The following is a 27,242-nucleotide window of genomic DNA, read 5'->3' as shown; positions in this document are numbered from 1 at the left end:
GTGTGTGTGTGCGTGTGTGTGAGGTGCATGTCAGGTGGACACGTGCGGCCGGCTGCCAACATACTTTTGGTTTGGAGGGAGGGCTGGGTGGGTGTGAACTTTTGTTTAGTGTCTCTCTCTCTCTCTCTCTCTCTCTCTCTCTCTGTCTCTCTTTCCCTCTCCCTGATACACGACACACCTTCTGTGCAAAACGCAACTCCTCTGCTTATCTCTCTCCCCCTGTCGCTCTCTCTCTCTCGTCTGTGTTCACTTTCACATGTTTGAATCGGAGGATAGCAGTCTGTTTCCTGACACGCAGAGACTTCTCTCCAAGAAGCAACTCCACCAGCAACACCTAAAGGTCAGCAACCACTACTTTCTGTCTCTCTGTCTTTCGCTCGAAGTTAGTTTCTCTCAGTGCCTGTCTAACTGCTCCATCACTGTCTGTGGTGAAATGTAAAGGGTTTGTGATGGCATTTTTTCGGCTCGTCTTGTGCATATGTCATGTAAAGTGCATTAGATTCTGCGGGACCCCCCCACCCCCTCGTTCTCACCGTCGGTTTAATTAGAAAGTCTAATACAGTAAAATGAGATGACAGGGCAGGGACAGGGGTCTGATGCTATCTCAGCATCACTCAGTGTTGCCCTGCTAGAGATCTCCAGTTTAAGACTAATCAGGCTGTGACCAACATTATCCATTACGCCACGACAGCGACTCAACAAAAAATGCATGAGAACCAAATTAAAATATGAGGAAAGTTTACATAATAAGTCAGAAATTACCTGCACTTGAGCAAAAAAAAACCTAAAAAAAAAAAAATGATTTTTAGACTTTCATTATACGTCACTTGAATAGCATAGTATTGCAATCTCCAAAACGCAAGCTTTTTTGTAAGGGTCTCATTCTTCAAGTCAGTAATGTAACGATCATAACAAAAGTACTTTAGTAAAAAAAAAAAATCATGGCTCTGTTTTGTAAGGGTTTCATTATTGTATATTTATTGGGAACAGTATAAACATTCATTGAACAATGACTATGGTACATTCAACAATTATTATTATTATTATTATTATTATTCAAAGTCAATTATTTAAGATGTTCCAAATGTTAATATCTTCCACTATTTAAAAAAAAAAAAAAAAAGATTCTTTAAACGAAGAAAAAAAAAAAAAATTGCAAAAATGAACTATTTTAAGTGAACGTTCTAAAGAAAAAAATCTTTTAAATTTTATGTATACATTTTTTTATAAAATTTTTTGGGACAAGATTGCTTTGAAAACACTCATCAGCATGTTTAAACTATCTGCTGTGACTTTGCGGAAACTTCACATACGATGTCTAAGACGGAATACAGGAAACATCATTCATCTGCTCTCTTTGTGAACATAAGCCGAGACTCAATCAAGAATCTGAAGGATTAAATGCTGAAGTATTCAAACATGTAGATTCAGTGCACTCGGGTAAACTATGTGAATACAGTATCCACACACACACACACAGAGAGAGAGAGAGAGAGAAAGAGAGAGAGAGAGAGAGAGAGAGAGAGAGAGAGAGAGAGAGAGGGGGAGCTTTGTTCGGTGTGGTCAGGGACACCGTATATCAGGTGAATGGGCAGATGACCGCCGGTCTCAATTATTCATTCATTTTAATTGTGGCTGTGACGGGTACCAGATTTCCTTTCAATGCCAAGCAGCCGCTTTCAGATCCATCACGGCATGTTCGAGCAGCCCTGATTAACCTGACATTAACAGGCCGTGATTACATAAAAACTCCTGCGGTGGGAGTCCAAACCTCAGCGAGCGAGAGAGAAGCAGCGGAGAGCAGCGTGAGGGAGTGGGGTTATGCCGGGATACGCACCACACCTTTGTCTGTCGAGTCACTAGGACAAGGTTTATCAAAGTTGAACCTGATCCGAAACAGTCTTTTGTTACACGGCAGATACTTTTACACTGGCGTGTTCTCAAACATTAGAGAGTGTGGTGCGCTCCACGCGGGAGGGTGTGGGAACGAGGTAACAAGAACAAAGATTGGGATCTCAGTGTGGTTCTAGATCACTGCTGGGAACAGATACAGAACAGATCCTACATACACACACATAGAGAGATACAGACATACACACAAACACAGCTCAGAACAACACTGGGGTTTTAGAACATCAGTGGTGACAACTATCAAAAAGAAGCTACTCATTTAATATATATATATATATAATTTAAATGTTAAATACATTAAAGGGGTGGTATAACATGTAGAATGCAACAACATGTAGAAGCAACAGAACGTTTCTGAATGGTTAGTTGATGAACTTATGTAGCTTACGTGTAGTTATCTTCTAGTCATTGATTAGCATATTCTGTCTTGATAATCTATAAATCGTGTTCCGGGGGCGGGGTTTATGTAAATTTTAGGGTTGGTGATGTCACTAACTTGGGAGGAAGCTTGTGTAGTCCCAACCAGTCATTTGTTGTAGTCCTTAAAAAGTGATTTCTTTAAAAGTAAATATCTCCCTTTGCTTTGGACTTTGAGTGTTGTAACTTTGCAGATGTTGTTTATGCTCAAACAGCATGTAACTAAAGTTACAAAAGTGAAATCATAATCAACCAACCATTTAAAATAACTATAATATTCAAAATACAGAAGACTTTTAAGAAGTCTCTTCTGCTCATCAAGGCTGCCTTTATTTGATTTGATCAAAAGTACAGTAAAACAGTAATATTATGAAATATTATTGCAAATGTGTATATATATATATATATATAAATTTTATTTATTCCTGTGATCAAAGCTGAATTTTCATCATCATTACTCCAGTCTTCAGTGTCACATGATCCTTCAGAAATCATTCTAATATGATGATTTGCTGCTCAACAAACATTTATGATTATTATCAATGTTGAAAATGAGTTGTGCCGCTTCATATTTTGGTCAAAACTGTGATCCTTTTTTTTTTCAGGATTCTTTGATGAATAGAATAGCATTTATTTGAAATAGATTATTTTACTGTCAATTTTGATCAGTTTAAATCATCCTTGCTGATTAAAAGTATTAATTTCTTTAAAAAAAATAACAACCTTACTGACATTCGCTTTATGGCAATCAGTCAGTATGTCCAAACAATAGCTTGTTTATATAATTTATAATATCGAAGACAAATATGGTTTGACTGACTGTCTGGAATAGAGACTTGATGTTTAGTCACTGAACAAAACAGATATTGATGAGGGATTATGATGTGAGCAGATATACATATTGATTTACATGTAGTGTTGCTCATGGCTGGTGCAAACGCATTGCTTCTTATTGGGTCCGAATCATTTTTGTTTAATAATAAAATAATAAAAAGAGTACTTTATACGATAATTCAGCTACTGAAAATAACATTTTGATTCGATAAAGAAGTGTAAAAGAGAGTACAAATCAGTGTAAAAAGATGTGTGTGCATCATGACGCTAAATTAAATAATTGATCGTTGTCCCAGGCAACCGATGTCCCACATATATGTGCTAGTTTCATTTTTGCAAAAAAAAAAAAGAGTGAAATTATTTAGTCAGATCTATTCACCAAATCTTTCAGTGCTAGTTTCATTATCACAAAATGAACCCCCTCAGGTTGAAACAAACCCCATCATCCTGTCAGGGTTTATTTTGTGATAATAACCAGCTGATCATTTCTTTTAATTGCGTTTAACAGTTGTGAGAGGAAATCTGTGGTTTGATGTTACTTAATTGAGACTCTTCTATGAATGTGTGTGTGTTTGTAAGCAGTGAATCAATCTAATAAAGAGTCAGTTTGTCCAGTTTAAGACCAAAAGAGAAAGTTAGGGGATTCACATCCGCACACACAACATGTCTGTTTCTGATGACACAGCCGCCCAACAGCACACTCAAACAGAGAGTGAAATAGTGCCTGTCTATATGTCATTCTCTTTCCTCTCTCTTCATCTTTAAAAAAAAAAAGCATTTGTGGTGATTTAGGTAACGCTTATCTTTCAAAGCGTGAGGACTGCCCTGACCTCACCTTTACACAGAGTGAGAGACAGTTAAACTCTGCCAGACCAATTTTTTTTTTTTTTTTGCTGCATAAAACCGTTCTAATGAACGTGTTTTCTGAGGTCACGACTGAATCTTTTATGAACCTGCTCTGGATAACCAGCTGTTAAACTAATTCATGCAAAAGTTAAACGGTTAACTGGGTATTTACAGCCATCCATTTAAGTACCTGATGCTGATGTCATAGCATGCTCATTTTAATAGCAACTGACCATGTCACATGGTCATGTAATTTCAGTATCACTATGGTCACGGTGAGTTGAGCTGAGCCGTTATTTATAAACTCTGTGACGGCTGGGATTATATGATATATCTTTAAGAATTCAACAAGTGTTTTTCTGTAGAAGCTCCTACACATCACAAGGACACATGACTAATCGCCCATAACAAACAGGAAATTAACCATAATATAGGTCAAAGTCTCCTGAAAGAAGAAAAGGTTTTATGCGTCTAATGACTTTTTACAGCTGATCTGTTTAATAGAAACCAAACAGATTAATTCAAACATGATCGGCCCTTTAGGATCATAATCTGATCTAGATAAGACATTCTACAAGAATTACTGTTTAACAAGACTTACAATAACATAATCAGACTTATAGTAGACTTATAATAACAACATTTGACTGTTCTATCACTATATCATATTATAATTATATTTTATTGTAACTGTACCAAACCTGATCAGACATTACTATAATAATCTGTTTAACATCTAGACTAATCAAAAACTAGACTGTACTATAAGCAAATTTTATTATTAACTTTACAATTCTATCATTAGACTAAACTAGAGCTATTCTTTGGTCTAACCAAACCAGGTTAGACTTAACTATACTATAATGTTTCTATATCTAGACTAATTAATAGCTAGACAATTCTATAACCAAACTTTTAATTAGACTAACTATAACTAAACGTTACTGTTCTACCATTAGACTATACTTAACCAAACCTGATTAGACTTGACTACACTATACTGTTCAGTCACCTGTAACCAGACTTTACTATACCATACTAAACGTAACTTTTGTATAACTTGACTACACTTCATTATTCTATACTTTATCAGACTAAACTTGAATGGACTTTACATACTACAACTATTCTGTTCTATAGCTAGGCTAGACTAGACTACAACTAAACTTAACGATACTGCATTTTCAAGTGTGTTCTGTTCTCCAGCTATACTACTTCCTGTACTGTAACACTGTTTAGTTTCTTTCAGCTGACATGTCTTTCTTCTCATTTAAGCCCGATCTGTTAGATTTCAGCGTTAGGCCGTGTGTGTTTGACTGATTTCCTCTGGTCTTCTATGAAAAGTGAGTGTGATGTGAGAGCAGCTGATTGAGGAACATCTAAACTCCTGTAGGTGTTTCCTGTGTGAGAAGAGTCACTGTAACCAGTGGCAACTCCCAGACTGTCTCCTCTCTCTCTGTTGCTCTGGGTAAATTACAGAAGCCCAAACACACACATACACACACACACACACACACACTAGAAATGATCACACACACACAGACACAAAGTATTATTGAGGGCAACGCACCACAACACACCGTTACGTAGAGAGACCAAGCTCAGTTAACCACACACACACACACACACAGAGAGAGAGAGAGGGAAAGCGGGCCGTTTTGTAATGTTGCTGTAAGATTTTGGTTTTGAAACTGGGTCCACCCACTGGTGTGAGAAAAGAGGAGAGGCACAGAGGAGGGGTGTATGGAGAGAAAGACAGCGATAGAAATGAGTGTGTGGGCTATCACTCACTCACTCACTCACTCAGTTTAAAATAAGGACACATTGATCCACCCACCCTAAGCACACACCACACACACCACACACACACACTGGAGCAGATACCTCAGCAGAAGAGTTTAGGCATCACAGCGGGCCGCTCTCAGGCCTGATGGACCGACAGTCGGGTTGTATTGTGTGACCGCAGGAAGATTGAGGAATTATCTCAGTGTTTGGAAGCTGCTTGTTATAGTATTGTGGATATAAACAGGTTTCCAATAGCCAATATGTATTACACAGCAGTGCGGCCGATATCCTGCAAATATACAATGAAAAACAACACATTTTACACAACATTTATTCCTAAATAGAAGGAAATGTTTACCATTTTTCATGTCAAAGATGAAGTCTTGGCCTGGCAGGTCGAGCCGGCCGATCCGAATTAATTCCAGCTTGGGTCATCTCCCGATACGGTTCCCACAAATAAAAGAAAATCTAATTTCTGACTGTCACTGTTCAAACTTTATTCATACATTTATAAATGATAAAATATATAAAATATTAAATTAATATGTTTATTATTAACAATATACAAATTAAATAAATATATTTAATTTTTATTAGATAGATTTTTATTTTTATTTTAAAAATGTCAATATTATTCATAAACATTAATTTAAAAAAAGTTATATATATACACACAAATATATTTATAAAATAATTAAAAATGTTACAAAATTATATATTGATTTTGGAACAAACTTTAAGGGGGAGATGGAGATCTATTACCAAAACCATTAATATGTAAAAAATACATAATAAGACTAGTCACTGATGATGTAATTGATGAGCAAATAAGCCTGAACCTCGAGCTGAGACTCGAACACGGGTTGCCTTGTGCTCAGCTCTGGCATATTGACACAGCGCTCCTACATAACGGCTTATTCTTATCAGTTCTTTTGTCTTTGGGTCGTTATATTTCTCACAGATTTCTGCTCGTTCTAAATCAGATACAGATAAAGTTACATTACATTTATATAATTGCATTAGTGAGAGAGCGATTGCGTGAGAATTAATTCTACCTGGCAGCGTCTCTCTACTAATAGTGAAGCTGTGGGTTTTAGTTACTAAGAAATATATGCTAGAACTTTTCAGATTCTAAGCTATTTTATTGATAAATCACAGAACCAAGTTTATAATACATTTCTGCAGTACTGAATGATTCTGTGTGTGTGCGATCTTCACGTGATCTGCGAGCTACTGTCTGTATGCGTGTACGCTACAATGCAGCAGCAGTTTAGAACGGCGATTAACTTGCGTGTACAATAAGCTGAGTAAAACTTGAATTCACACAATCAATTTTGAGCATCCAGATGGTTTAATCAAACACATCTTGTGGAGCGCTCTCTGAGTATGCAGTTATTAGTCAATTTAAAGGAAACGGAGTGTAAAAGTTGACTTTAACCTGTTGCGCCCTCTATAGGCTATGATCAACAACTAGTCGATGTCAAGCTTAAAGCGTCCTGGCAGAGCATTAAAGTCAACTAGTCTGTTCAACCCCTAGAGTATAAATATAAAACAAATAGTAAATGAAAATGTATGTGAATTTATTACCTATTACCAAATCAATATGTCAAATTAAGCAATATTATTTGTCTGGTTAATTGTTCTGTTAAATATATTAATTGTTCTGTTAATTGTTAATTAAAAAACATTTATATGTTTATATATATCGGTCCATCACTACATATAACGTTTTTTTTTTTTAGGCATGCTGAATATCCAGTGCCATTATACATGTAGATTGCAATGAACTGTGTGCATGAGAGCATGTGTGTGATATGCGCTTGCATTTTTTAGCATGAAGCGACATATGTGCATGCATACAGTTAGTTTGTGACTGATCACTATGAAAGCTTGCATCTTGTGTGTGTGTCTATGTGTGTGTGTGAGTGCGCTTTGACAGACATCTGTCTCCTGTGCCCTGCAGCCTGGTTGCTTTTAATTAGGTAGAGCCAGAGGGCCTGAGGGCAGACAGGGGCTAGTCATAATCACTCTCACACACACACACACACACACACACACACACACATGGGCCAGCCTCCCCCTCACAATCCTCCACAAAAATGTCCTTTCAGAAGGAGCATCTCAAAAACACAAAAACACACACCCTCACACACTCCATCTGTCGCAAACACGTGTGTGATCTGTGTTTTACATGCATGATTAGTTTGATTAACGACATATTAGGGGATGTACATTATACTACATTTGAGCTTGAGCACTGGGAGTATCTAACGTCAAGTATGTCGCAATGACCGTATTCACATATGAACACCAGCACAATGCCGTAATCACCAACAGGATACTCTGGTTTTCCTATAAGCCGCAACTTTCTGGGTTGAACGTGTGTCAATTACAAAATAATTGCTAAAGTTAATTGGTTTCAGTCATAATCATTTGTAATTCCTGCAGCTTAAACAGTAGAGCGTCGTGTTAGCAATGCCTACGAATGCATGAACTAATACAATTTACACCTTCAATACAATAGCAAACAGCATCTGCTAAATGTAAATGTCCATGTTTATTGTACAATTTTAGCTTGTATGCATTTCGATAGGCTTGCACAACAAAACTATATTTCCCATTATGCTCCACTAAAGCAATTAATGCTTGAATCATTATCATTTATGTAGTTCACACTCACACACAGACTGACAAGCCTGACCAAGACAAAAACACAGATAACTTTCTTATCAGCAGCATTTCCAAAAATGATCACTGTTTCTCTGTTGTCTGTGTGTATGTGTGTGTGTGTGTTTGTGTAGAAGATACCAGATAACGCAGATGAAGCCGACCAAAAGACACAACACATCCAGTAAAAACAGGAGTTGATGTGTGGAGGGGTTCACAGATGACCTTGTCGCATATTTTGGGCTCTCTGTGTGTGTGTATGTGTGTGTGTGGGTGTGTGTATGTGTGTCGTCCTTGGACGGCTGTTTCCCACCCTAGTTGGTGGGTTTGTCTGTAAGTGGGCAGAGATGACAAATTTTTCCCACAAGGCCACACCCTTGAGCGCCAAAGCCCCCACTCCCACAATACATCTGTGCACGCCGTCCCAAATCGCAAATCCAAAGGCTTAGGATATCAAACTGATGAATTTATGACTAGCAAACTAGAAAGAAAGAAAGGAACATCTGACCTTCCCTGAAATGAAGCATCACAGGGTCAGCAAACACACAAGGGTTTGTATGAGAAGGATGTCAGTCGTGGTTCTGAATGAGTCTCGCCGTCTGACTCCTGTGAAAAAACAAAACACATCAGTTCTCACTGCATTCTGACTGATGCAAAAGACATCGGAGAAATCTGATGCTAAACTGGGTTATTATAGTTCAAACTAAAACCGTAAAAAAACATTTTCGTTACTTGAATTCAAATAAAAGTTACCTGAAACAAAAAATATATATATTTTCATTTTTTAAAACACACAATGTCATAGAAGAACCATTTTTGGTTCCTCAAAGAAACTTTCAGTCATAATTTCTTAAAATAACCTCTTTTTTCTTATTGTGGAGAACATTTTAATATTCTACACAAAGTGTTACCAATGCAAGTTCGATTTAATGCGTCATTGCGTTACGATTTTCAAAATGTGTCAAGCATGTGAATTCATAACACAACACAAATCCCCGACACATTCTCAGTGATGTCACAAAATTGCTTTTCAGGGTTTTAAAAAAAAACTTTTATTTTGTAGTTCTTTAGAAAACCACCAATACTCCGGTACCGAAACACTCATCTGACTTTAGAGTTCTTTGCTGAACATTTTATTTTTAAGTATATGAAGTATTTTGATTGAAAGCCACCTTTTTTTTTTTACCCTGAAAAGCAACTTTTGACAACACCGTGAATGCATCAGGTACTTGTGTTGTGTTTTGAATTGCGCGTGACACATCTTTAAAGTCGTAACGCAAAATAAATGTATTTTTCTTAGAGTATAAAACACTGTCTAATGCAGGAATCTGTTTTAAGGGACGTATAGAATCACCTGTCTGAGGTTTCTATGACAACTAACTGAAAATATCTTCAAATAATGTGTGTGTGTGTGTGTGTGCGTGCGCATGACACACGTCTCCATAATTAATTTGTCCATCTCTTACATTTTCACATCTTGCATTCGTCACGTTCGCAGCAGCACAAAGAAATCTATCTAAATCATAGTTTACCCAGTTAAAGTAACTGTGCTCGTTAAAAAGCAGGTCATGACGAATATGTCATAAATTACATAACTAGGTGGATTCTTGATGTCATTTAGGAAATCCTGTCCGTGTTAAAGCGTCGAGTCATGATTTAAAGAGACAGATTCAGGGGGAAAATGTCACAGTGCCAAAAAACACAAACGAGAGAGTCTGTAATAGTTTTATGTTTTTTGAAACAATAGATTTGAAGGAAACGCACTCCCTCTCTCTCTTTTCACACAAACACATGCTGGATTTCTGAAAAAGTACCACCATTTCAATATGTGTCTGTCTCACATATTGTACATCTGTTTTCAGAAATGCAGACAACATTTGCAGTGTTAAGAACTGAATTGAACTGATTGAATGGAATTGAAACATTATGATTGTGACAAATGTCAAACATCTTTGATTATCAGAATCCAAACATGATCCGGGGACATTTTAAAGTTCACATTGATTGAACAAAAGAGATTTTTACTGTTATCCTTGACAAGAGAGATTTTGTTATAAAATGGTGATAAAATAAGATCTCATTGACATTACATTAAAATACAAATATAAATGAAACACTGACAGCTGAGAATATTTTTAGGATGAGATTGTCCATCTTCTCAATGTCCAGCTTTAAAAACAGAAGATAATAAACATTCATTTGACAGATTAATGCATGATATATGCCAACATTTACATACCCAGAGGAATATCTAATAAAGCTTTTTGCAGAAGAATCACAGAATGAGTTGAAAGGTGGGAAAAGTAACACAGAAAGTGCTGCACAGTCACGTGTGTTAAATACACTGGATTGTTTTCTTTTTAAGAGTATAGAAATATGTAGAAATATTTAGTTTCACTTAGACAAAATTACTATAATTGAGCTTTTATTAAAAACTAGCTTGTATTACTTTTGCACACATTCAACTACACTACTTATGGAAATTAATAGAATTCAAAAAAGCAAACATACAGTTATATATTATTAAACTATAGATATATAAAATGTAAAAAAAAATGTACATTTCTAAAAAATATATAAAAAATGACATATATAAAGAAAATGTTTATAAAAAATGATAAAGAAAATATATATTATGTTAAAAATGATAAAGAAATTGTAAATTATTAAAATATATATCATATATTAAAAATTATAAAGAAAAGTATATTATTAAACTACTTTATATTTAAAGAATTATATACATAAAAGAAATATATATATAAATATAAATATATATAAATTTGAAAGAAAACATATATTATTAAAATATATATCATATATTAAAAATTATAGAACATGTATATTACTTAAATATATATTAAAACTAAAGAAATGTATATTATTAATATATATATATATATATATATGAATATACACACATATATACATACACATACATACATACATGCGTACCTGCTACAGATGAATATGTAAAAAAAACACATTACAGTAAAAACTGCTGTCTGTATGAACAACTGCACTCTTCACACAACTGTGAGTATAAGTTTACCAGTTAACTAACTGATTATCCGTCTACCTCTGGTTTCAGTTTCAACGAAGGGAAATTGAACAGCCCTGTTGAGGAACATGCAGTCTGAGCTGCAATATGGGTCAAACCGCACGTATAAAACAACCAACTTCTAATTAACTAGAGAGTCGTAACGTCTCAATTCTGCCATTATATAAAGTGTCGCTTAATAAAACTGACACACAAGCAAAATATAAGCAGCAAATCTGACCCGTGCGCCACAGGAAACAGTGAAAAATCACATACTATACTCTGCAGAAACAGAAAACTAGCATACTAATCTTCCTTTTGCTGCATTGTATGGCTGTCATACTTGTGCACAGCAGTGCTACTAAAGTATCACTGGTATAGAATTATAGATTTTGTGTTTTAATATTTTCTGTTTTCATTTTTTTGCTTTTAGTTTTAGACAATAACTCTGGTGCACAGTAAGTCATTTATCCTGCATGTACAGATTACATACTACATTTGCCAAAATGTGTAGTATGCATGTAGTACACAACCAGAGAACAATGCTTCAGATACTGTATCCCACAATGCATTGTGCTCTGGTCGTATATACTACATTTTGGCAAATGATAATGATAAATCACAATATTTAATATTTCTTTAGTTGATTGCCAAATGTTAAATAAAATTGCATGAAAACTTTACTAAATCGGTTTTATATTTAATCTAAGACTACAACTGGATGCCACTAGTCGAATCAAATCCATTTAGGTCATGTGACAGTACATTTTTTAAGAAAAATATGCATCTAAGACAATAAACAATGTATAATGTCCAGTATTTAGTATGTTTTAAGAAGTAAGAGTAGTGTGCTATTGTGAACTTCGGGTCTTCTACCTTCGTCTAATTCATGTTCTGAAGTCAGCGCACATGCATATATAGAACTGGTACTTTTCTCTCTCTCTCTCCCTTCATTTGTGCCCAAGTTCGAGTTGCAAATCCTTCACGAATAAAACTAAAAATTCATTTTGTCTGACCCCAAATCAGAGGGTTTGTGCACCATGGGCTTTATTACATACTGAGCTTAAACTGTGTTGTGGAGGAGGATGGGTATTATTATCCTGAGCTTCCCACCCAGCTATAAAAACTACATCGCCGCTCTAGAGTAGATCCACCACCTCCTCTCTCTCTCTCTCTCTCTCTCTCTCTCTCTCTCTCTCTCTCTCTCTCTCTCTCTCTCTCTCTCTCTCTCTCTCTCTCTCTCTCTCTCTCTCTCTCTCTCTCTCTCTCTCTCTCTCTCTCTCTCTCTCTCTCTCTCCTCCTTCCTGTCAGTGTCCACACAAACCTCTCAGTCTGTCCGCGTGTGCTGTTGTTTTGGGCTTGTAGTTTGGATGCTCGTCTGTGCTTTTTGTGAATGGAGAGGAGACGCTTGGGCAGAGAGGATGGACAGACGTCTTTGTGTCCCTCAGAGACGGAGATGAGACCGGCTCGGATCTGAGACCACACTTAGTCCTGGAATAAAAATCACACATACACTTAGACACACCTGAGGATCTGGACGGGTGAGTGCGTTACTGCTAACCATGTTTTCAAGAGTTCTGCATGTGTGAAAGTCTGTCTCGGTGTGTGTTTGAGTCACAATGCGCACAATATTTGAGTCTGTGGTTGACATGTGCGCTCGTACAAGCTGTTTATGTTTGTTTGTACGTGTCCGTTGGGGATGTTTGTGTGCATCTCAGGTAGAGAACAGCATGTCTGTGGGCAGTCATTTGATGACTCATGTAATTATTTGGGCCATTCTTTAGATGTCGTCTCCAGAAAATGAGTGTGTGGAGTTTTGGCCCGCTGTAAACGCAAACTAACACAAACAAGTAATGACACAGCAAATCGACAATTACACCAGACACCGCTGACTCTGATGTGTGTGACAGCAGCATAGCAAAGTGCTCCGTTATCACAGCATGACTTTAAGTTATTTACTGTACAGGCTGTTCAACACTGTAAGATGAGGTGCACTTTTTCATTTCTCAAATGATCAATCTAAACGGGTGATCGACCCACATTTTGTAACAAACAATTTTCATATCCTCTTTAAATATACAGTACTGGTCAAAAGGTCATTAATCTTTTAATGTTTTTGAAAGTAGTCTCTTAATCTCACAAAGGCTGATCAAAAACTTTTACAATTATTACAATTTAAAATATCCAAAAAAATCATGTGACACTTAAGACTGAAGTAATGATGTTGAAAATTCAGCTTTGATCACAGGATTTTAATATTCAAATAGAAAACTGTCACTTAAAATTGTAATAATATTTCACAATATTACTGTTTTTACTGTATTTTGGATCAAATAAATGCAGCCTTGGTGAGCCTTCTTTCAAAAACCTTAATGTTTCCAAACTTCTGACCGGAATTGTATCACATTACATTTTTATATGAAATAGAACTATATATGAACTATATTTATATATGAAATATATAATTTTATATGAACTTCCCGCTTAAACATATATTAAGCCAAACCTTTTAACTGTGACTGTCACTGCTTAAAATAAGTGTAAAAAATTAATTACACGTATATACCTAAAATATATAAAAGTATATAGTTATAGTATACTTAGCCTTAAGTATATAATAGCCATATATAAAAATATAAAGTAAAACTTTATTATACATTAATTATTTATTATCTGTCTATCTATCTATCTATCTATCTATCTATCTATCTATCTATCTATCTATCTATCTATCTATCTACATACATATTTGGCATCTTTCTGCAATACTTCATATAGTGCAATTTATGAACTATATTTGGGGTTGGAAGTAAAAAACTAATCAAAAAAACTGACGTCACAATGCAAAAATCAGATACATATCAGATTTGTTTCCACACAAAAGTGGCCCAGATCAGATTTGAAAGTGTCAGACTGTGAATTTTGCTGTTCACATTATCATCCAAAAACAGATCTTTATCTGCTTTATCGAAATCCACCAAAAGCATAAACGCAAAACAAAATTTCATTAGAATTACTAAAGTTTAGACACTCATTTGAATATGTTTTTGAAGTTTTTAAAAAGGTGTCATAACGTTGACGTGAGTTTGTGTGTTTGAAGAGGCCTGAACGCAGATTAAAAACAGTGTAAATTACTGTTTGTAGCAGGTGTGATGCAGGTGTCTGTACGGTCTTGCTTCATATATTTAGCAAACAGACGAATTACAGCAGACATTACACAATCCCTGTGTGTAATCTTAACAAGTCTCTTAAAGTGTGGTTTACGTTTGCTCTCATCTGTTGGCGGGTGAATCCGTCTACAGGTGAAAAGCAACTCAAACATTTGGGTCAAATTCATTGCAGAACGTTAAATGAACTCAGAGAGGGCCAAAAAACACAAGGCCAAACCTTCACGCCACACTTTATTATGTTTTCTTTAACTTTGTTAAACAAGGTTTAGTAAAGACCAGTGTAAGTCTGTTGTCTGTCGTCAATTTGTATTAGGGTGGTTGAACACTGACATGCACATTGATTTTTGATTTATTTATTTTTTATTTATGTATAATTAAGCTTTGCCATCACTGGAATAAATTACATTTTAAAATATATTACAATAAAAATAATTTTAAATTGTAATATTATCATGGTGATCATAAGAGACTTCTTTAGAAAACATTAACAAAACCTTAATTATAAAAAAAAATCTTAATCCAAACTCCTAACTATTAGTGTGTTCATATATATATATGATTTAATACATTTTACATTAAGAATAAATTGATGCAGTTAAAGAATTCAGAAATTGGACTGGTGCAATGAATTATAGTTTTTATTGATTTTTACTGTATTTTAAATTAAATAAATAAATAGCCTATATATATAAAAATTATGAAGACTCAGACAAATCTGGTTTTTACTTGACATCTTCTTGACGTCACTTCAGCTACCCAATAACAAAACTCAAAAATTATGTTACTATTAAATGCAAATGTAAAAACCGAATTCCACAACCACAAAAGTCATTAATCAGACTGTGGAAACATGACAAACCATGTAAATGTCTGACACATTCTAAACTGAAACGGATATCAGATTCACAGTAAGCAAAGCACCATTAAACAGTTTGCTGTGTATTATATGCAAATCACTACAGGGCAGAGAGAAACGGTATTCAAATCCACAGCCTTCTATTGGGCGATTGGTGTGCCGTTGCTAGAGCGCACGAGAGGGAGGGAGGCAGATGTGTCTGTAAACAGGGCCGTGAGTCTCAGCAAAGCACTAATAGACTAAAACCTACAGGTGCCCCTGCAGGTGAGGCCCCTAAATGATCTCCCTCAGGACCCACGAACCCACGGCTGGATTTAGCCAATTTACCAGCAGTCTGAGCACCGTGACACACGCTCGCTCCTGTCTTAGACTCGAGCCCTGCCTCCCTAAAGAGGCCATGATGAAATATCTCTCACAAATGTGAACTGTTTTAACTTTTGGAGGAGATGTTGTAACTTTACCATATCAAGAGTTGGTCATCTTTGCATCACAAAGTTAGACGAGGCATCCGTCGTGCACCGAATGCATGCATTTAACCCCCAAAACTGTGTTTTAAAAAAAGGTGCTTACGAACACATTAACGAAAAATCACTCCATTAATTCTGAAGCCACAGTCTTTGTCCCAGTTAAGACGATCATCAAAGCAGGTGTTCGCCTGCGTGTGCTTATGCATTTAGTTCAAACATCAAACATAGGTGTGTGTTATTTTCAACAATCAAAGAGCTGAGGGGGTAGTTTGGGTTTTTACTCACAGTGTCATTTATGTTTTGAGATATGACACATTGTGATTGATGTTGAACTCAGAACTAGTAATTCATGAACATGTAAAAATGAAAATAGGAAATATCTGCAAACAAGGTTATTATTGATCATGCTTAAATCACACTGCATGCGTTCATTTCTACACACAGGCTTTACTGAGCTTAGAAATGACCATTTTTGAATCACTTAAAGTAGGCATTCAGACAAATTCAAACTCAAAACTGCTCAATTAAATAGGTTTTAACTGATTCGTTTTGTGAATCAAGCAGTCTGAAACGTGTTCATTGCATGTTCATTTTCGCAAGCTGACAACAAGGACAACGACGCAATATCAAAGAAACACATCTAGCTTTTTTTGCAATGCTCCTCCTGAATAGCAGTGCAGGAAACACTGGTCCACATGCACGCATCTTTTTCAAATCACAAATGCTTCTCTGTGCTGAAATGAGTGTGTGGTATTTTATCAGGCTGAAGGAACTGTGTGAGGGTATTTTATGAGACGTTCTTCACCTCTTTCCACAAACTGTGTAGATTAAGAAACAATGAACATTTTTTTTCAGATCCTCAGATGATCTCTGAAAAACATCCTTTAACCTCAAGCGGGGCATTTGATTTGGCACTGCAACAAAATGCAGCTAATAAGCATCTGAAAAAATGAATTTATTTTATTTATAATCATAATTCTATTACTTTAAATTGTTCAGAGGCTTCAAAAATACTTCAAAGAAAGAGTTCAAATCCACGGAAAAATGTTTGAAATATTTTGACAATACAAATGCAAACACATTCATACAACAAAACTCATGCACTATATACTGTATATATATATTTAATGAATGAGAGAATAAATAAGCTCGAACGACATTTAATACGTTTTCTTAGGGTACACTATTCTGCACTTCTAATATTAACAGTCAAACAAATGGAGTTCGCTGAAACGATAATGAGCGCCTGACAGCTGAAATTTGTTGTCGGCAGCGTGTGAACATTACGATAAAATATTACTCTGTGGAAAATTACGTTGTCTTTCCTTATCGTTAGAAACATCACAAGCAAACCGCAAAGGCTACACTCCAATTGAGTACAAATGATCAAATCATTTTAAAACAAAAAGTGCAAATAAGGAAGTTCTGTCAGTCTGGAGGACAAACTGAGCTGCGGTCCAGTCGCAGATATCAATCTAAAGCGTGCTCTTTCCTAGCAGTGCCACATCAACAGTTTCGACAGGATTTCAGATAGCATCTATCGCTGAGGTGTGTGTGGGTCAGTCAACTCGGTGGGAACCAACAAGGACAACGGCTTAATAAACATGCTCAATGTGCAAAAAAGGTTGCATGTAAGGGTAAACGGTCAGTATTGAAAACAACAGAAAAGCTGCAGACAAAATTTAGCGAGAAGTTAGACAAAATGATACAAAAGGTTTTCCAATAGATGTACGATATATGTAGTATTAGTAATTAGCGCATCTATAGTCTCTGGTACGTAGGCAAGCGTCGGCACACGCGAAGGAGTGAATTGTCAAGGTTTGAAGGAGTTAGTCAGTGCTAAGCGTGTGTGGAGGGGCCAGTCGACCCTCAAACACGCACACTATAATTATGGGAGTGAGTGAGGAGGTGTGGAGGGCCGGACTGAGAAAAGAGGAGACGAGAAACGCATGTGCTCCCAGGGTGGGTGGGAGACCTCACTGTGTCTCTCTTCCTTCTTTTTTCCCTCCCTCTCTACTGTTGTTTTTAGCTCTGAACGCCTATTTAACTTGGCTGGATTTTCCAGGGTGGGGCAGAGTTTTTTTTTTTTAAGTTTTGCCCAACCTGTCAGGGAACTTCTGGGGACATGAGATTTCATCCTTCCCTCTTCCGCTGTCTTTCTCTTTTTTTTTTCTTTCTGCAATTAAACCTTTTAAAGTGTTTGTGTTATTTATACACATGTGGTTAAAGGGATAGTTCACCCAAAAATCAACATTCTGTCATCATTTACTCTCCCTCAAGCTGTTCCAAACCTGTATGAGTTTCTTTCTTCTGTTGAACACGAAAGAAGATATTTTAAAGAATGATGGTATTGTAATCAAACAGTCGACGGCACCCATTGACTTCAATAGTAGGAAAAAAAAATACTATAGACGTCAACTGTCTGCTTACCAACATTCTTCAAAATATCTTCTTTTGTGTTCAACAGAAAAGAGAAACTAATTCAGGTTTGGAACAACATGAGGGTGAGTAATGACAAAATTGTCACTTTTGGGTGAACTATCCCTTAAAAATCATCAAAAGAATAAAATGTTATTTATACACAATTAGCAAAGAACAAACCAATCAATTAAAAATAATTCAAGGCATATTACATATGTGATATTCTTCAATATCCATAATATTTATTCATTATTGCATTTCCAATTTCATGTTGGTTCATACAGGCTAAAGAAATTATTTTTGTGGCATCTATATTTATATATATATGTATATTTACCTGAAGGGTCACATTGTTTAAAACAAAAGGCCCTCAATTTAAAAAATACATTCCGTGTTACTTGACTGTATGTTCAAACGGTAATTATAGCATCTGTCTCCTAGCAACAGCAGAAGGGACATTAAAATCCTGATTGGTAAGTGCTGAGCTCAATGTTATAGAGAATAAAGACAGACAATGTACAAGAGAAGAAGAAAAAAAAAATCCAGAAAACACCAGTAGCTCATTTACTTTGGCTCAGAAGCCGTTTTTGGACCATTGAACGCCAGTCGACAGCTTTCGGTGGTGGCGGGACTTATGAAAGCATCCATCCACATGCCTGCCGTGACCACGGGGACGAGACACACTGAGATTAAACTCTATTCATAGCCATGAATGAAGGACAATGCTGCCAAAATGCCTCTTAAAAAGTCACAGTAAACATTTCAGGGAATCCGCAGGTACAATTCAGGCTCCATTCATGTAGGCCTGTAGTTTAAGAGCATCTGAACGGAGATCCGCCGTCCGAAAAATATAGCTTTGCAAATTTTTTATTATTGTTGGACACTGTACAGTAGAAGTGCATGACTACTGCAGACATGACTAAAATATAATAATATATATATATTTTTTTTTAAATACGATTCAACATTGCATGCCTGTTAATTAATCAAAAGTAACTGCAATTAAGTAACACCTTTATCAGAGCTTTCATGCGACGCAAGTAAAACTGGAGGTGGTGGGTTACGTTTACTCATGCCCTGACACTTTTTTTTCCCGTGGAAAGCAGAAACTAGAGCCTGACCCCTTTTGCCTTCCTGTGTCGTCTTGTCTTCTTTTCTTTCCGAATGTGATAAAGATAAGTGTCAGCTTTTCTCACAATGCGAACGATCTGATTTATTTCCCTATCTGTCAAGGCCTACACAACAAAATAGCCACTTGCTTTCAATATTTGTCATGAAAAGCAGAAGCCAGTGGAGCTGCTGTTTGATCGCAATCAGCGAGAAACTGAGATTTGATCCTTGCACGCTATATGGGAGTTAATTAATTATCTGATGATGTGATGCATCCTCTTTAACAGCAAAGTGAACGCACACACAAGTTACACACTTTTGAAAAAACAAGCAGTTTTTACTCAAATCTCATTGTATATCAATAATATATGAATGTAGGTCTGGGTGATATGGCCAAATATATCATCACAATATTTTTTCCCCATATCATTTGATATCAATATTAATCATTTTATACTATTAACATGGAAGGAAATGCATTCCACATGTCTGAAAATGTATGTTTGTTACAAGTAAACTTAGAGTAAACTACCTTTTAATTTAGTACGAAATCCGTTGAAATTCTGTTTTCTATTTTTTTTTTTCTGGATTCTGTTTTATGATTTAATAAAAAGGTATCATCAAAAATGGTGTCTGATGAAATAAATTTAATCAATCTTTTAAAATGTAAACAATTGAAAATATAACAATCAATTTACAACAAAATACTGCATTTGTATTATTCAAATAAGGTGCAACACAACAGAACTTGTATACTGTATAAATTAAAACATGGATGAACAAATATCTTGGTAATCCCTAAATCATAATAATAATAACAATAAAAAAAATTCAAAGTTGCAAATAAAACTTTATTGGATTATTGAAATAGTTTATTGGAGTCTTTGGAGTCATCTTTCTACTTTAAAATTTCACGTTAAATTCAAAGTGTCACTTGCCGTTTCTTTGTAATTATTTATATATCCAAGTAAAAATCCTACACCAGTTTAGTGTACATTCAGTGTCAAGTTAAACTGAACTACAGTAGTCAACATTTGAAGTGGAGCAAAAAAGTTAATCGAAGTTGTCATAAAACAAGAACGGGTATTGTTCAAAATTCATGTTTAACTTTGATGAAAGGTTTTGATCCACTTCAAATGTTGACTACTGTATTATTAGGGCGGTTTGTATTGAAGAGCTACCTGTAGTCATTCTAGCATCTAATTGTATCGAAATTTACTCAAAAGTTCATTATTGATATGCCTGATTTGTTTTTTATGATAAATTTCGATATCGATTTAGCGCCTAGCCCTGTTTTAATGCATGACAGGATAACAAACTGCAGCTCTGACCAATTTTACTTTTTACCCGTCCACAGATTCGCCGGAGAAGATGGCGCACACAGACGAGGACCTGATCGGAATCCCCTTCCCGAACCACAGCAATGATATCCTGTGCAGTCTCAACGAGCAGCGGCGGGACGGGCTTCTGTGCGACGTCATCCTAGTCGTCAGGGATCAGGAGTACCGGACCCATCGATCAGTCCTGGCCGCCTGCAGCCAGTATTTCAAAAAACTCTTCACGGTGGCCACCGGCTCTAGTCGGGACGCCAACCCGCACGCCATCTACGAGCTGGACTTCGTGGCGCCGGAATCGCTGACGGCCATCCTGGAGTTCGCGTACACGTCGACGCTGACGGTGACCGCATCCAACGTCAAGGAGATCCTGAGTGCCGCGAGGCTCCTGGAAATTCCCTGCATCATAAATGTGTGTTTGGAAATCATGGACACGGGTGGAGGGGGAGAAGGGCCTGCAGAAGGAGAGGAGTTTGAGGGGGATGATGAGGAAGACGAGGACGAAGAGGAGGAAATGGAGGAGGAGGTTGACTCGAAAGATGGAGAATTTGAGGACGACAATAGTGAGAGGTCCGCACAAGGCGATGTGGCGGAAAACCAAGAGGGACGAAAAGTTTGTGAGGACAGGAGAACGGACAGCCCACCCTGCAGCTCGCAACAAGAGTTGCCGAACCCGGACCGGGATGGACAAGAATCCCAAAGACGCCAATTGGACACTCCAAGTGCTGGGAAACCCAGAGGGCCGGAGGGATTGGAGGGCCGGGCGCTGAAGGACTTCTCCATAGAGTCCTTACTTCAAGAGGGGCTGTATCCGAAAGTGCCAGGGCTGGAAAGAGGAGCTGGATTCTCGCCTCTTCTCCCAGGCTTTTATCCTCCAATGTGGGCTGCAGAATTCCCAGGCTATCCTCAGATTCTGGAGCCGCGACAGCCTTTCCCCGCTGCTTCGCTGGAAAACAGCCCTCTGGACCTCGCAGTCAAGAAAGAAGTCATCAAAGAAGAGTTAAAGGATGAACCCACGAACCCTATCCTTCACAGAGACTTCCTCAAAGACTTTATGAGTCCAGGTTTGGGCATAACCTCTGACCCCGCTCTCGGCCCGATCAAAGAGGGAGCGGACTTGCGGTCCTACCTGAGTTTTCTGTCCGCCTCTCATCTCGGGACATTGTTTCATCCGTGGCAGCTGGAGGAGGAGAGGAAGATGAAGCCCAAGGCGTCACAGCAGTGCCCGATCTGCAACAAGGTGATTCAAGGAGCGGGAAAGCTGCCGAGGCACATGCGAACACACACGGGGGAGAAGCCCTACATGTGCACCATCTGCGAGGTCCGCTTCACCAGGTGAGTCGGGTTAAGAGACGCAAACTTCAGTAAAGAGAGTCAATGAGAGAAGATAAAGGAAGTGATACTATTAAATATAATTAAATGTAATAAAATTAAAGATACTTTCCAACAGAAGTACAGAAATACTTTGTATTTTTCGATACACTTCTAATCATTAAAATTATTGTTAAATTTATTATGTATCATTTACTTAATTAACGTTTATTTTTTTAAAACTTATTACTATTTAAAAACTTTTGCCACTTATTCATAGTGAAGGTTGATGGGTGAGTTATGGTGGGTATATTTTGTATTTTTCTATACATTTCTAATTACAATTATTACTAAACATTTAATTTTATTATTTGTATTATTTATAATTGTATTTTATTTCATTTATCATTCAATTTAAACTTTTGACACTTAATAGTGAAAGTTGATGGGAATTATGGAGATATTTTTATATACACTTCTAAGTATTACAATTATTATTTACCATTTAATTTTATAATTTTTATCTACCATTTTTATTTTATTTAAATTATTATTAAATTACAATTAAAGAACTTGCCAGTTTTATTTATATTAATAAGTTAAGTTAATGGGAATTATGGTGGGTGTATTTACATTTCCAAGTATTACACTTATTATTTACCATTTTAACGTATTTTTATTTTTGCGATTTTTATTTATATTTTTACTTTTTTTTTTTTCACCTTTATTTATAGTGATTGTTGACGGGAATGATAGGAATAAATGGAGACAATGTGAATGCGCAACAACACCATTAAAGTGATAGTTCACCCACAAATTTAACTAAAAACATGTCATTTACTCGCCCTCATGTCGTTCCAAACCGGTATGACTTTCCTTCATCTGAAAACGTTCGAAACCACACGAGCATGAAAAAGTTGGGTGAACTATTCCCCTTAACATTTCAGGACTGTTTTTAACATCATTCAATCAGATACAGTGCAATAATAACTCTTTTAAAGTGAACATTCACTAAAAAGAAACAGACAAATTGAAAAAGGCAAAGAATGTTTAACAATGACAGATTTACGGGAAATAATTCTGACTTGCTGTCATGTAACTTTTTCCCTCAAACAAATTACACTTAACTGTCTAAAAGAATAAATAGCCTCTTTGAAGCTGAACAGCTAAGCTTCGGTATTACAACAATGAAATGGCACATGAAAACTAGAGCAGCATCATAAGGGCAAACCTGCTGTGAAACACTTTATGCATCACTGTGGTCGAAGCCCGCACGAGGTTTCCACACTGTAATAAAAGCCAAAGCGTGGTGATGTTAATATAAGACCTACATTTCACTTTTGGACTCAAACGCTCTAAAGGAATGAAATTTCTATGAGTGAGATCTAGAGTGAGAAATAGATCAAACAAAGTTTTTTTAGCTTCTGGATAACTCATCTGGATACCACATTACAGGAGCACTAAATCCTGAGTGTTTCGGTTTTCGTGTTTTTTAGGTTCTTCTGTGGCTGAGAATGTTGAGCAACTTGCAACTGTATGCTTTTCAAGTATGAAGGCGTACACCTGTTTGTGTGTTTTCCTGCATGCATATTCAATCAAAGACGCTTGAGAAAGAGTGTTTACAGTGTAAAAGTGATGATCGATGAGGGGAATTTTTTTGAGCAATGTAGCCGGGCACTTTCCCATTGAAAACGGGCAACACATTTCTATCTGGATACTTCAGATCGGTCGTGGGCCCTGTGTCTCGCCTGGTTGCCCGTTGACGGCAACATTGCTCAAAAAGTTGCCCCGTGTATCATCATCTTAAGATTAAAAAATGGATAAAAATCCCCACGGGTCCTCAAAAAGTAAAAAAAAACCCCTCAGATGTATGAATGTATGCTATAAAACTTCTTAAATGGAATAACAAACATCCTAATTATTTTAAAAGGTCTTACATTTGGTGATGGACAAAACAGGAATCACAATACAGACTAAGTGATTTTTAAAATGCAAAAGGTGATGATTGAAGTAAATAAATAGATTGCTTGAGATCTACTGTGGATGAATTATGACAATGTTTACTTTATGGTGCTTATATTTTAATTCGTTTCAGATGAGAATATTTTATCGCCAGCGACATTTCAAGATAAGAGTCCTGGCGCATTTCTGGCTTTTTTATAATGAAAACTCACATTATGCATAATTGATTTTACAGTTCATTATTGATATTCTGGTTACACAACAAACTGCATCTGAAATTTTAATTGAATGTAAACGCTTCTGTCTGAGCTGCTCCGTCACAGAAATGAAAGATTAACTCTTTCCCCGCCAGAGGTTTGTTTTTAAAAGTTTAAAGGTTTTGATAATTTTCACAAAACTTTCATGGCCCCCAGAATATTTTTAACAATATATATATCAAAAGAAAGAACAGAAACTCTGCTTTTAAACAACAACAATAACGTTTTATTCTAGCTTTATACCTTCTTCTTTTTTTAATCAACTCTTCAATGTGGGTAAATTTCATTTTAAAAAAAGCAACATTTTGAACAAAAAGCTAAAAAAATCTTGTTTTTCCTCTCTCAAAGAGTACAACGTGCATAAGCAATGTTTTTACCGCTTGTTTCTGCTGCTTTACACCTGCGTTTTTGATCAGGAGATTCGGCACTCTTTCAGAAGATTCGTAATAGCGCCCCCAACCGTATAACAGTGAAAACACGGAAAGCTGGAAAATTCCTGTCAATGGCGGGGAAAGAGTTAAGAGCATTATTTAACACATATTATTCAATACATAGATTTTAGTAGTATCTTAACAATAATTACTGTTAAATAAATAAAGTTTGAAACTGAAATATTTAAAAACCTAGTGTATTTTTTTGTATTTACATATTATATAATAAATCATTTTGCTTGTAAATGTCTCCTTGTATTTTTTTATTAAGAAAAAACACATTATTAGATACATTTTCATTGCACCCCTTAAGTTTTTTTTTCAACTTTTTTCACCCCTTTTTCAATTTTTTTCTGATTTTGCATGTGCTCCTTGGGAAAAACTACCTGGTGCATCTAACCTCAAACTTAATCTCCGTCTTACTCTTTTTCAGGCAAGACAAACTGAAGATTCACATGCGCAAGCACACTGGCGAGAGGCCCTACATCTGCCTGCACTGCAACTCCAAGTTCGTTCACAACTACGACCTGAAGAACCACTTGCGCATCCACACGGGCGTTCGGCCGTACCAGTGCGAGCATTGCTACAAGAGCTTCACGCGCTCCGACCACCTGCACCGGCACATCAAGCGTCAGAGCTGCCGTGTCTCGCGCCCGCGACGGGGCCGAAAGCCCTCCGCCTGGAGGGCCACCAACTTCCTCTTCCCCCAGGATCCCAACGCCCTCCAAGCCCCTCTGCTGGCTCAGCGGGCTGAGAAACAGCAGCCTCCGGGAGGGAAAACGATGGAGGACGTGGACGACAGCCGGGAGACTGACAGGAAGATCATCTCAGAGGACGTGAATAGGAAGCGGGGCGTGTTTGCTTTCGCTATGGCCACGGAAGACGTTCTGCCCCACCCGCCCTTTTATTCGGCGCCCTCTGACCCCTGGGCCGTGAGACTGGAACGAGCCCCGCCCATTCCCGAAGCCGCAAAGTGACTTTTCCGTTAATTCCTGAGCTCTGATTGGCTCAGCTTGAAACAGCTGCTCGCTTCGGAGAAGTCTCGGGTTCAGACTCTGTAATATTAAAAATAAAAGAATTACTTTTTTTTTTTTCGTTCGTATGTTCGTTCGTTTCATAAGTCAGCTTCCAATGGGATGACAGGGATTTTAAAAACTTTTTAAATGACTAGATTTGGATGTGCTTTTTTGTTAAAGCTGTTTTTGATGCTTCAGCGTTTGCTAACAATGGTGATATGCTCATAGACTGTTCAGTGCAATGGAGTATGTGAAAATTGAATGCAAAAAAATTGACAATCAGGTATGCTGAAAGAAAAATACGTCCTGCTGAAATAAGCTAGAAGCTTTGATGTTTTGCATTGCATTATCTGACAATGGTTCTCTAATGTTTGCAGTATATCTAAATTACAAACCTACACATTGTATATCCACTATGCAAAATACAAAAGTGGTTACATTTTTAGAATTACAACAGAAACCACAAAGACAGATTAATCAGAAAAAGTCTCAGGAATTGGAAAGCATTTTTAACACGCACAAAAAATAAAAACTTTTTTACAACCAAAATAAGATGTCAAACCAATCTGCAGTAATGTGCAAATAATGCAAGCTATTTTTCTCATAATAACTTTCAGGATTGAAATTATTTATATTGTGCATCTCAATCAACCCCTGATTAAACTGAACGCTCTTATGTGCAACATTTAAAAATAATAATTTGTATAGATGGCTTTCAGGTTCTATGGTGGAATTGTTCATTATCGTAGGTATTTCTATACTGAACATTGTAAAACATCCAAAGATGTGTTGTTAAAGAACAAACTTGAAATCCAATGTTTTCACCTCTTTTGCAAAGCAGTCTTTCTTTTCACATATGAAGTGTCTTGGAGGTACAGGAAACTAAAACGGGAGGGAAAATGTCCACAACTTTCATATCTGAATGGCTAGAATAATTCAGCATCGGTGAAACCGAAACAAAAATATTTTCATGCTATTTATGCATATTTAAATAAGCCTTGGCTATATTTTACTAAGAGGTTTTGTAAGACACTAACACGTTTGTGTTCTGGTTTATCTGAAGAGGGGGCGTGTTTTTCAAGAGAGAATGTGTGTCGAAGCAGAATACGATATCTGACATCAAACCCTCAAAACAATTCTGAAATAAAAAGCTTTTAACAGATACAAACTCACACACTGATTTTCCCCTTCAGGACTTTCTTCTAAAACACCCACAAAGCAAAACACCAGTCTAACAACCCAAGAGCCAACGTACAAGTACTCAAGATGAGAATTGACATGACAATTTAATATCTCTGCACTTGACAAGGCATTTAAAATGTTTTTATCTTGGTGTGCAAAATGCAAAGATGTTTCAATGGCCATGTACAATGAAGGTGCTTAAAGATTTGTATATATACATATATA

General features: G+C 36.6%; 1 protein-coding gene and 1 long non-coding RNA gene across 3 annotated transcripts in view; one reads left to right on the top strand and one right to left on the bottom strand.

Annotated features, from left to right (window-relative positions):
• The window catches only part of LOC308706002, a 45,879-nt gene that overhangs the window by 13,140 nt on the left and 5,497 nt on the right, over positions 1–27,242 (bottom strand). Inside the window, exons 2-4 of the long non-coding RNA XR_014031993.1 lie at positions 12,825–12,991; positions 8,969–9,066; positions 5,893–6,082 (exon numbers count right to left, since the gene is read on the bottom strand). This is a non-coding gene — a long non-coding RNA (uncharacterized lncRNA). The remainder of the gene's footprint in view (positions 1–5,892; positions 6,083–8,968; positions 9,067–12,824; positions 12,992–27,242) is intronic.
• Positions 222–26,355, top strand: zbtb7c (zinc finger and BTB domain containing 7C). Of its 2 annotated transcripts, none has more exons than XM_081391368.1 (3): positions 222–340; positions 20,882–22,193; positions 25,253–25,915. In XM_081391368.1, exons 2-3 carry the CDS (start codon positions 20,896–20,898, stop codon positions 25,794–25,796), a joined length of 1,842 nt encoding a protein of 613 aa, XP_081247494.1. In that variant the 5' UTR covers positions 222–340; positions 20,882–20,895; the 3' UTR covers positions 25,797–25,915. The 2 variants fall into 2 exon arrangements, with proteins under 2 accessions (XP_081247494.1, XP_081247495.1); XM_081391369.1 differs by lacking the exon at positions 222–340 and adding an exon at positions 12,866–13,041 and having other exon boundaries at positions 25,253–26,355.

Source organism: Scardinius erythrophthalmus (genome assembly GCF_964197995.2).
Source record: "Scardinius erythrophthalmus genome assembly, chromosome: 17".
Taxonomy (NCBI): domain Eukaryota; kingdom Metazoa; phylum Chordata; class Actinopteri; order Cypriniformes; family Leuciscidae; genus Scardinius; species Scardinius erythrophthalmus.
Note: the sequence above shows the minus strand (reverse complement) of the source record. Positions and strands in the feature narration are given on the sequence as shown.

Excerpts from the sequence above, each read along its gene's own strand:
- zbtb7c (XM_081391369.1), top strand. The coding sequence starts at position 20,896 with ATGGCGCACACAGACGAGGACCTGATCGGAATCCCCTTCCCGAACCAC. Across the intron at positions 22,194-25,252 it reads TGCGAGGTCCGCTTCACCAG|GCAAGACAAACTGAAGATTC; the intron begins GTGAGTCGGGTT and ends ACTCTTTTTCAG.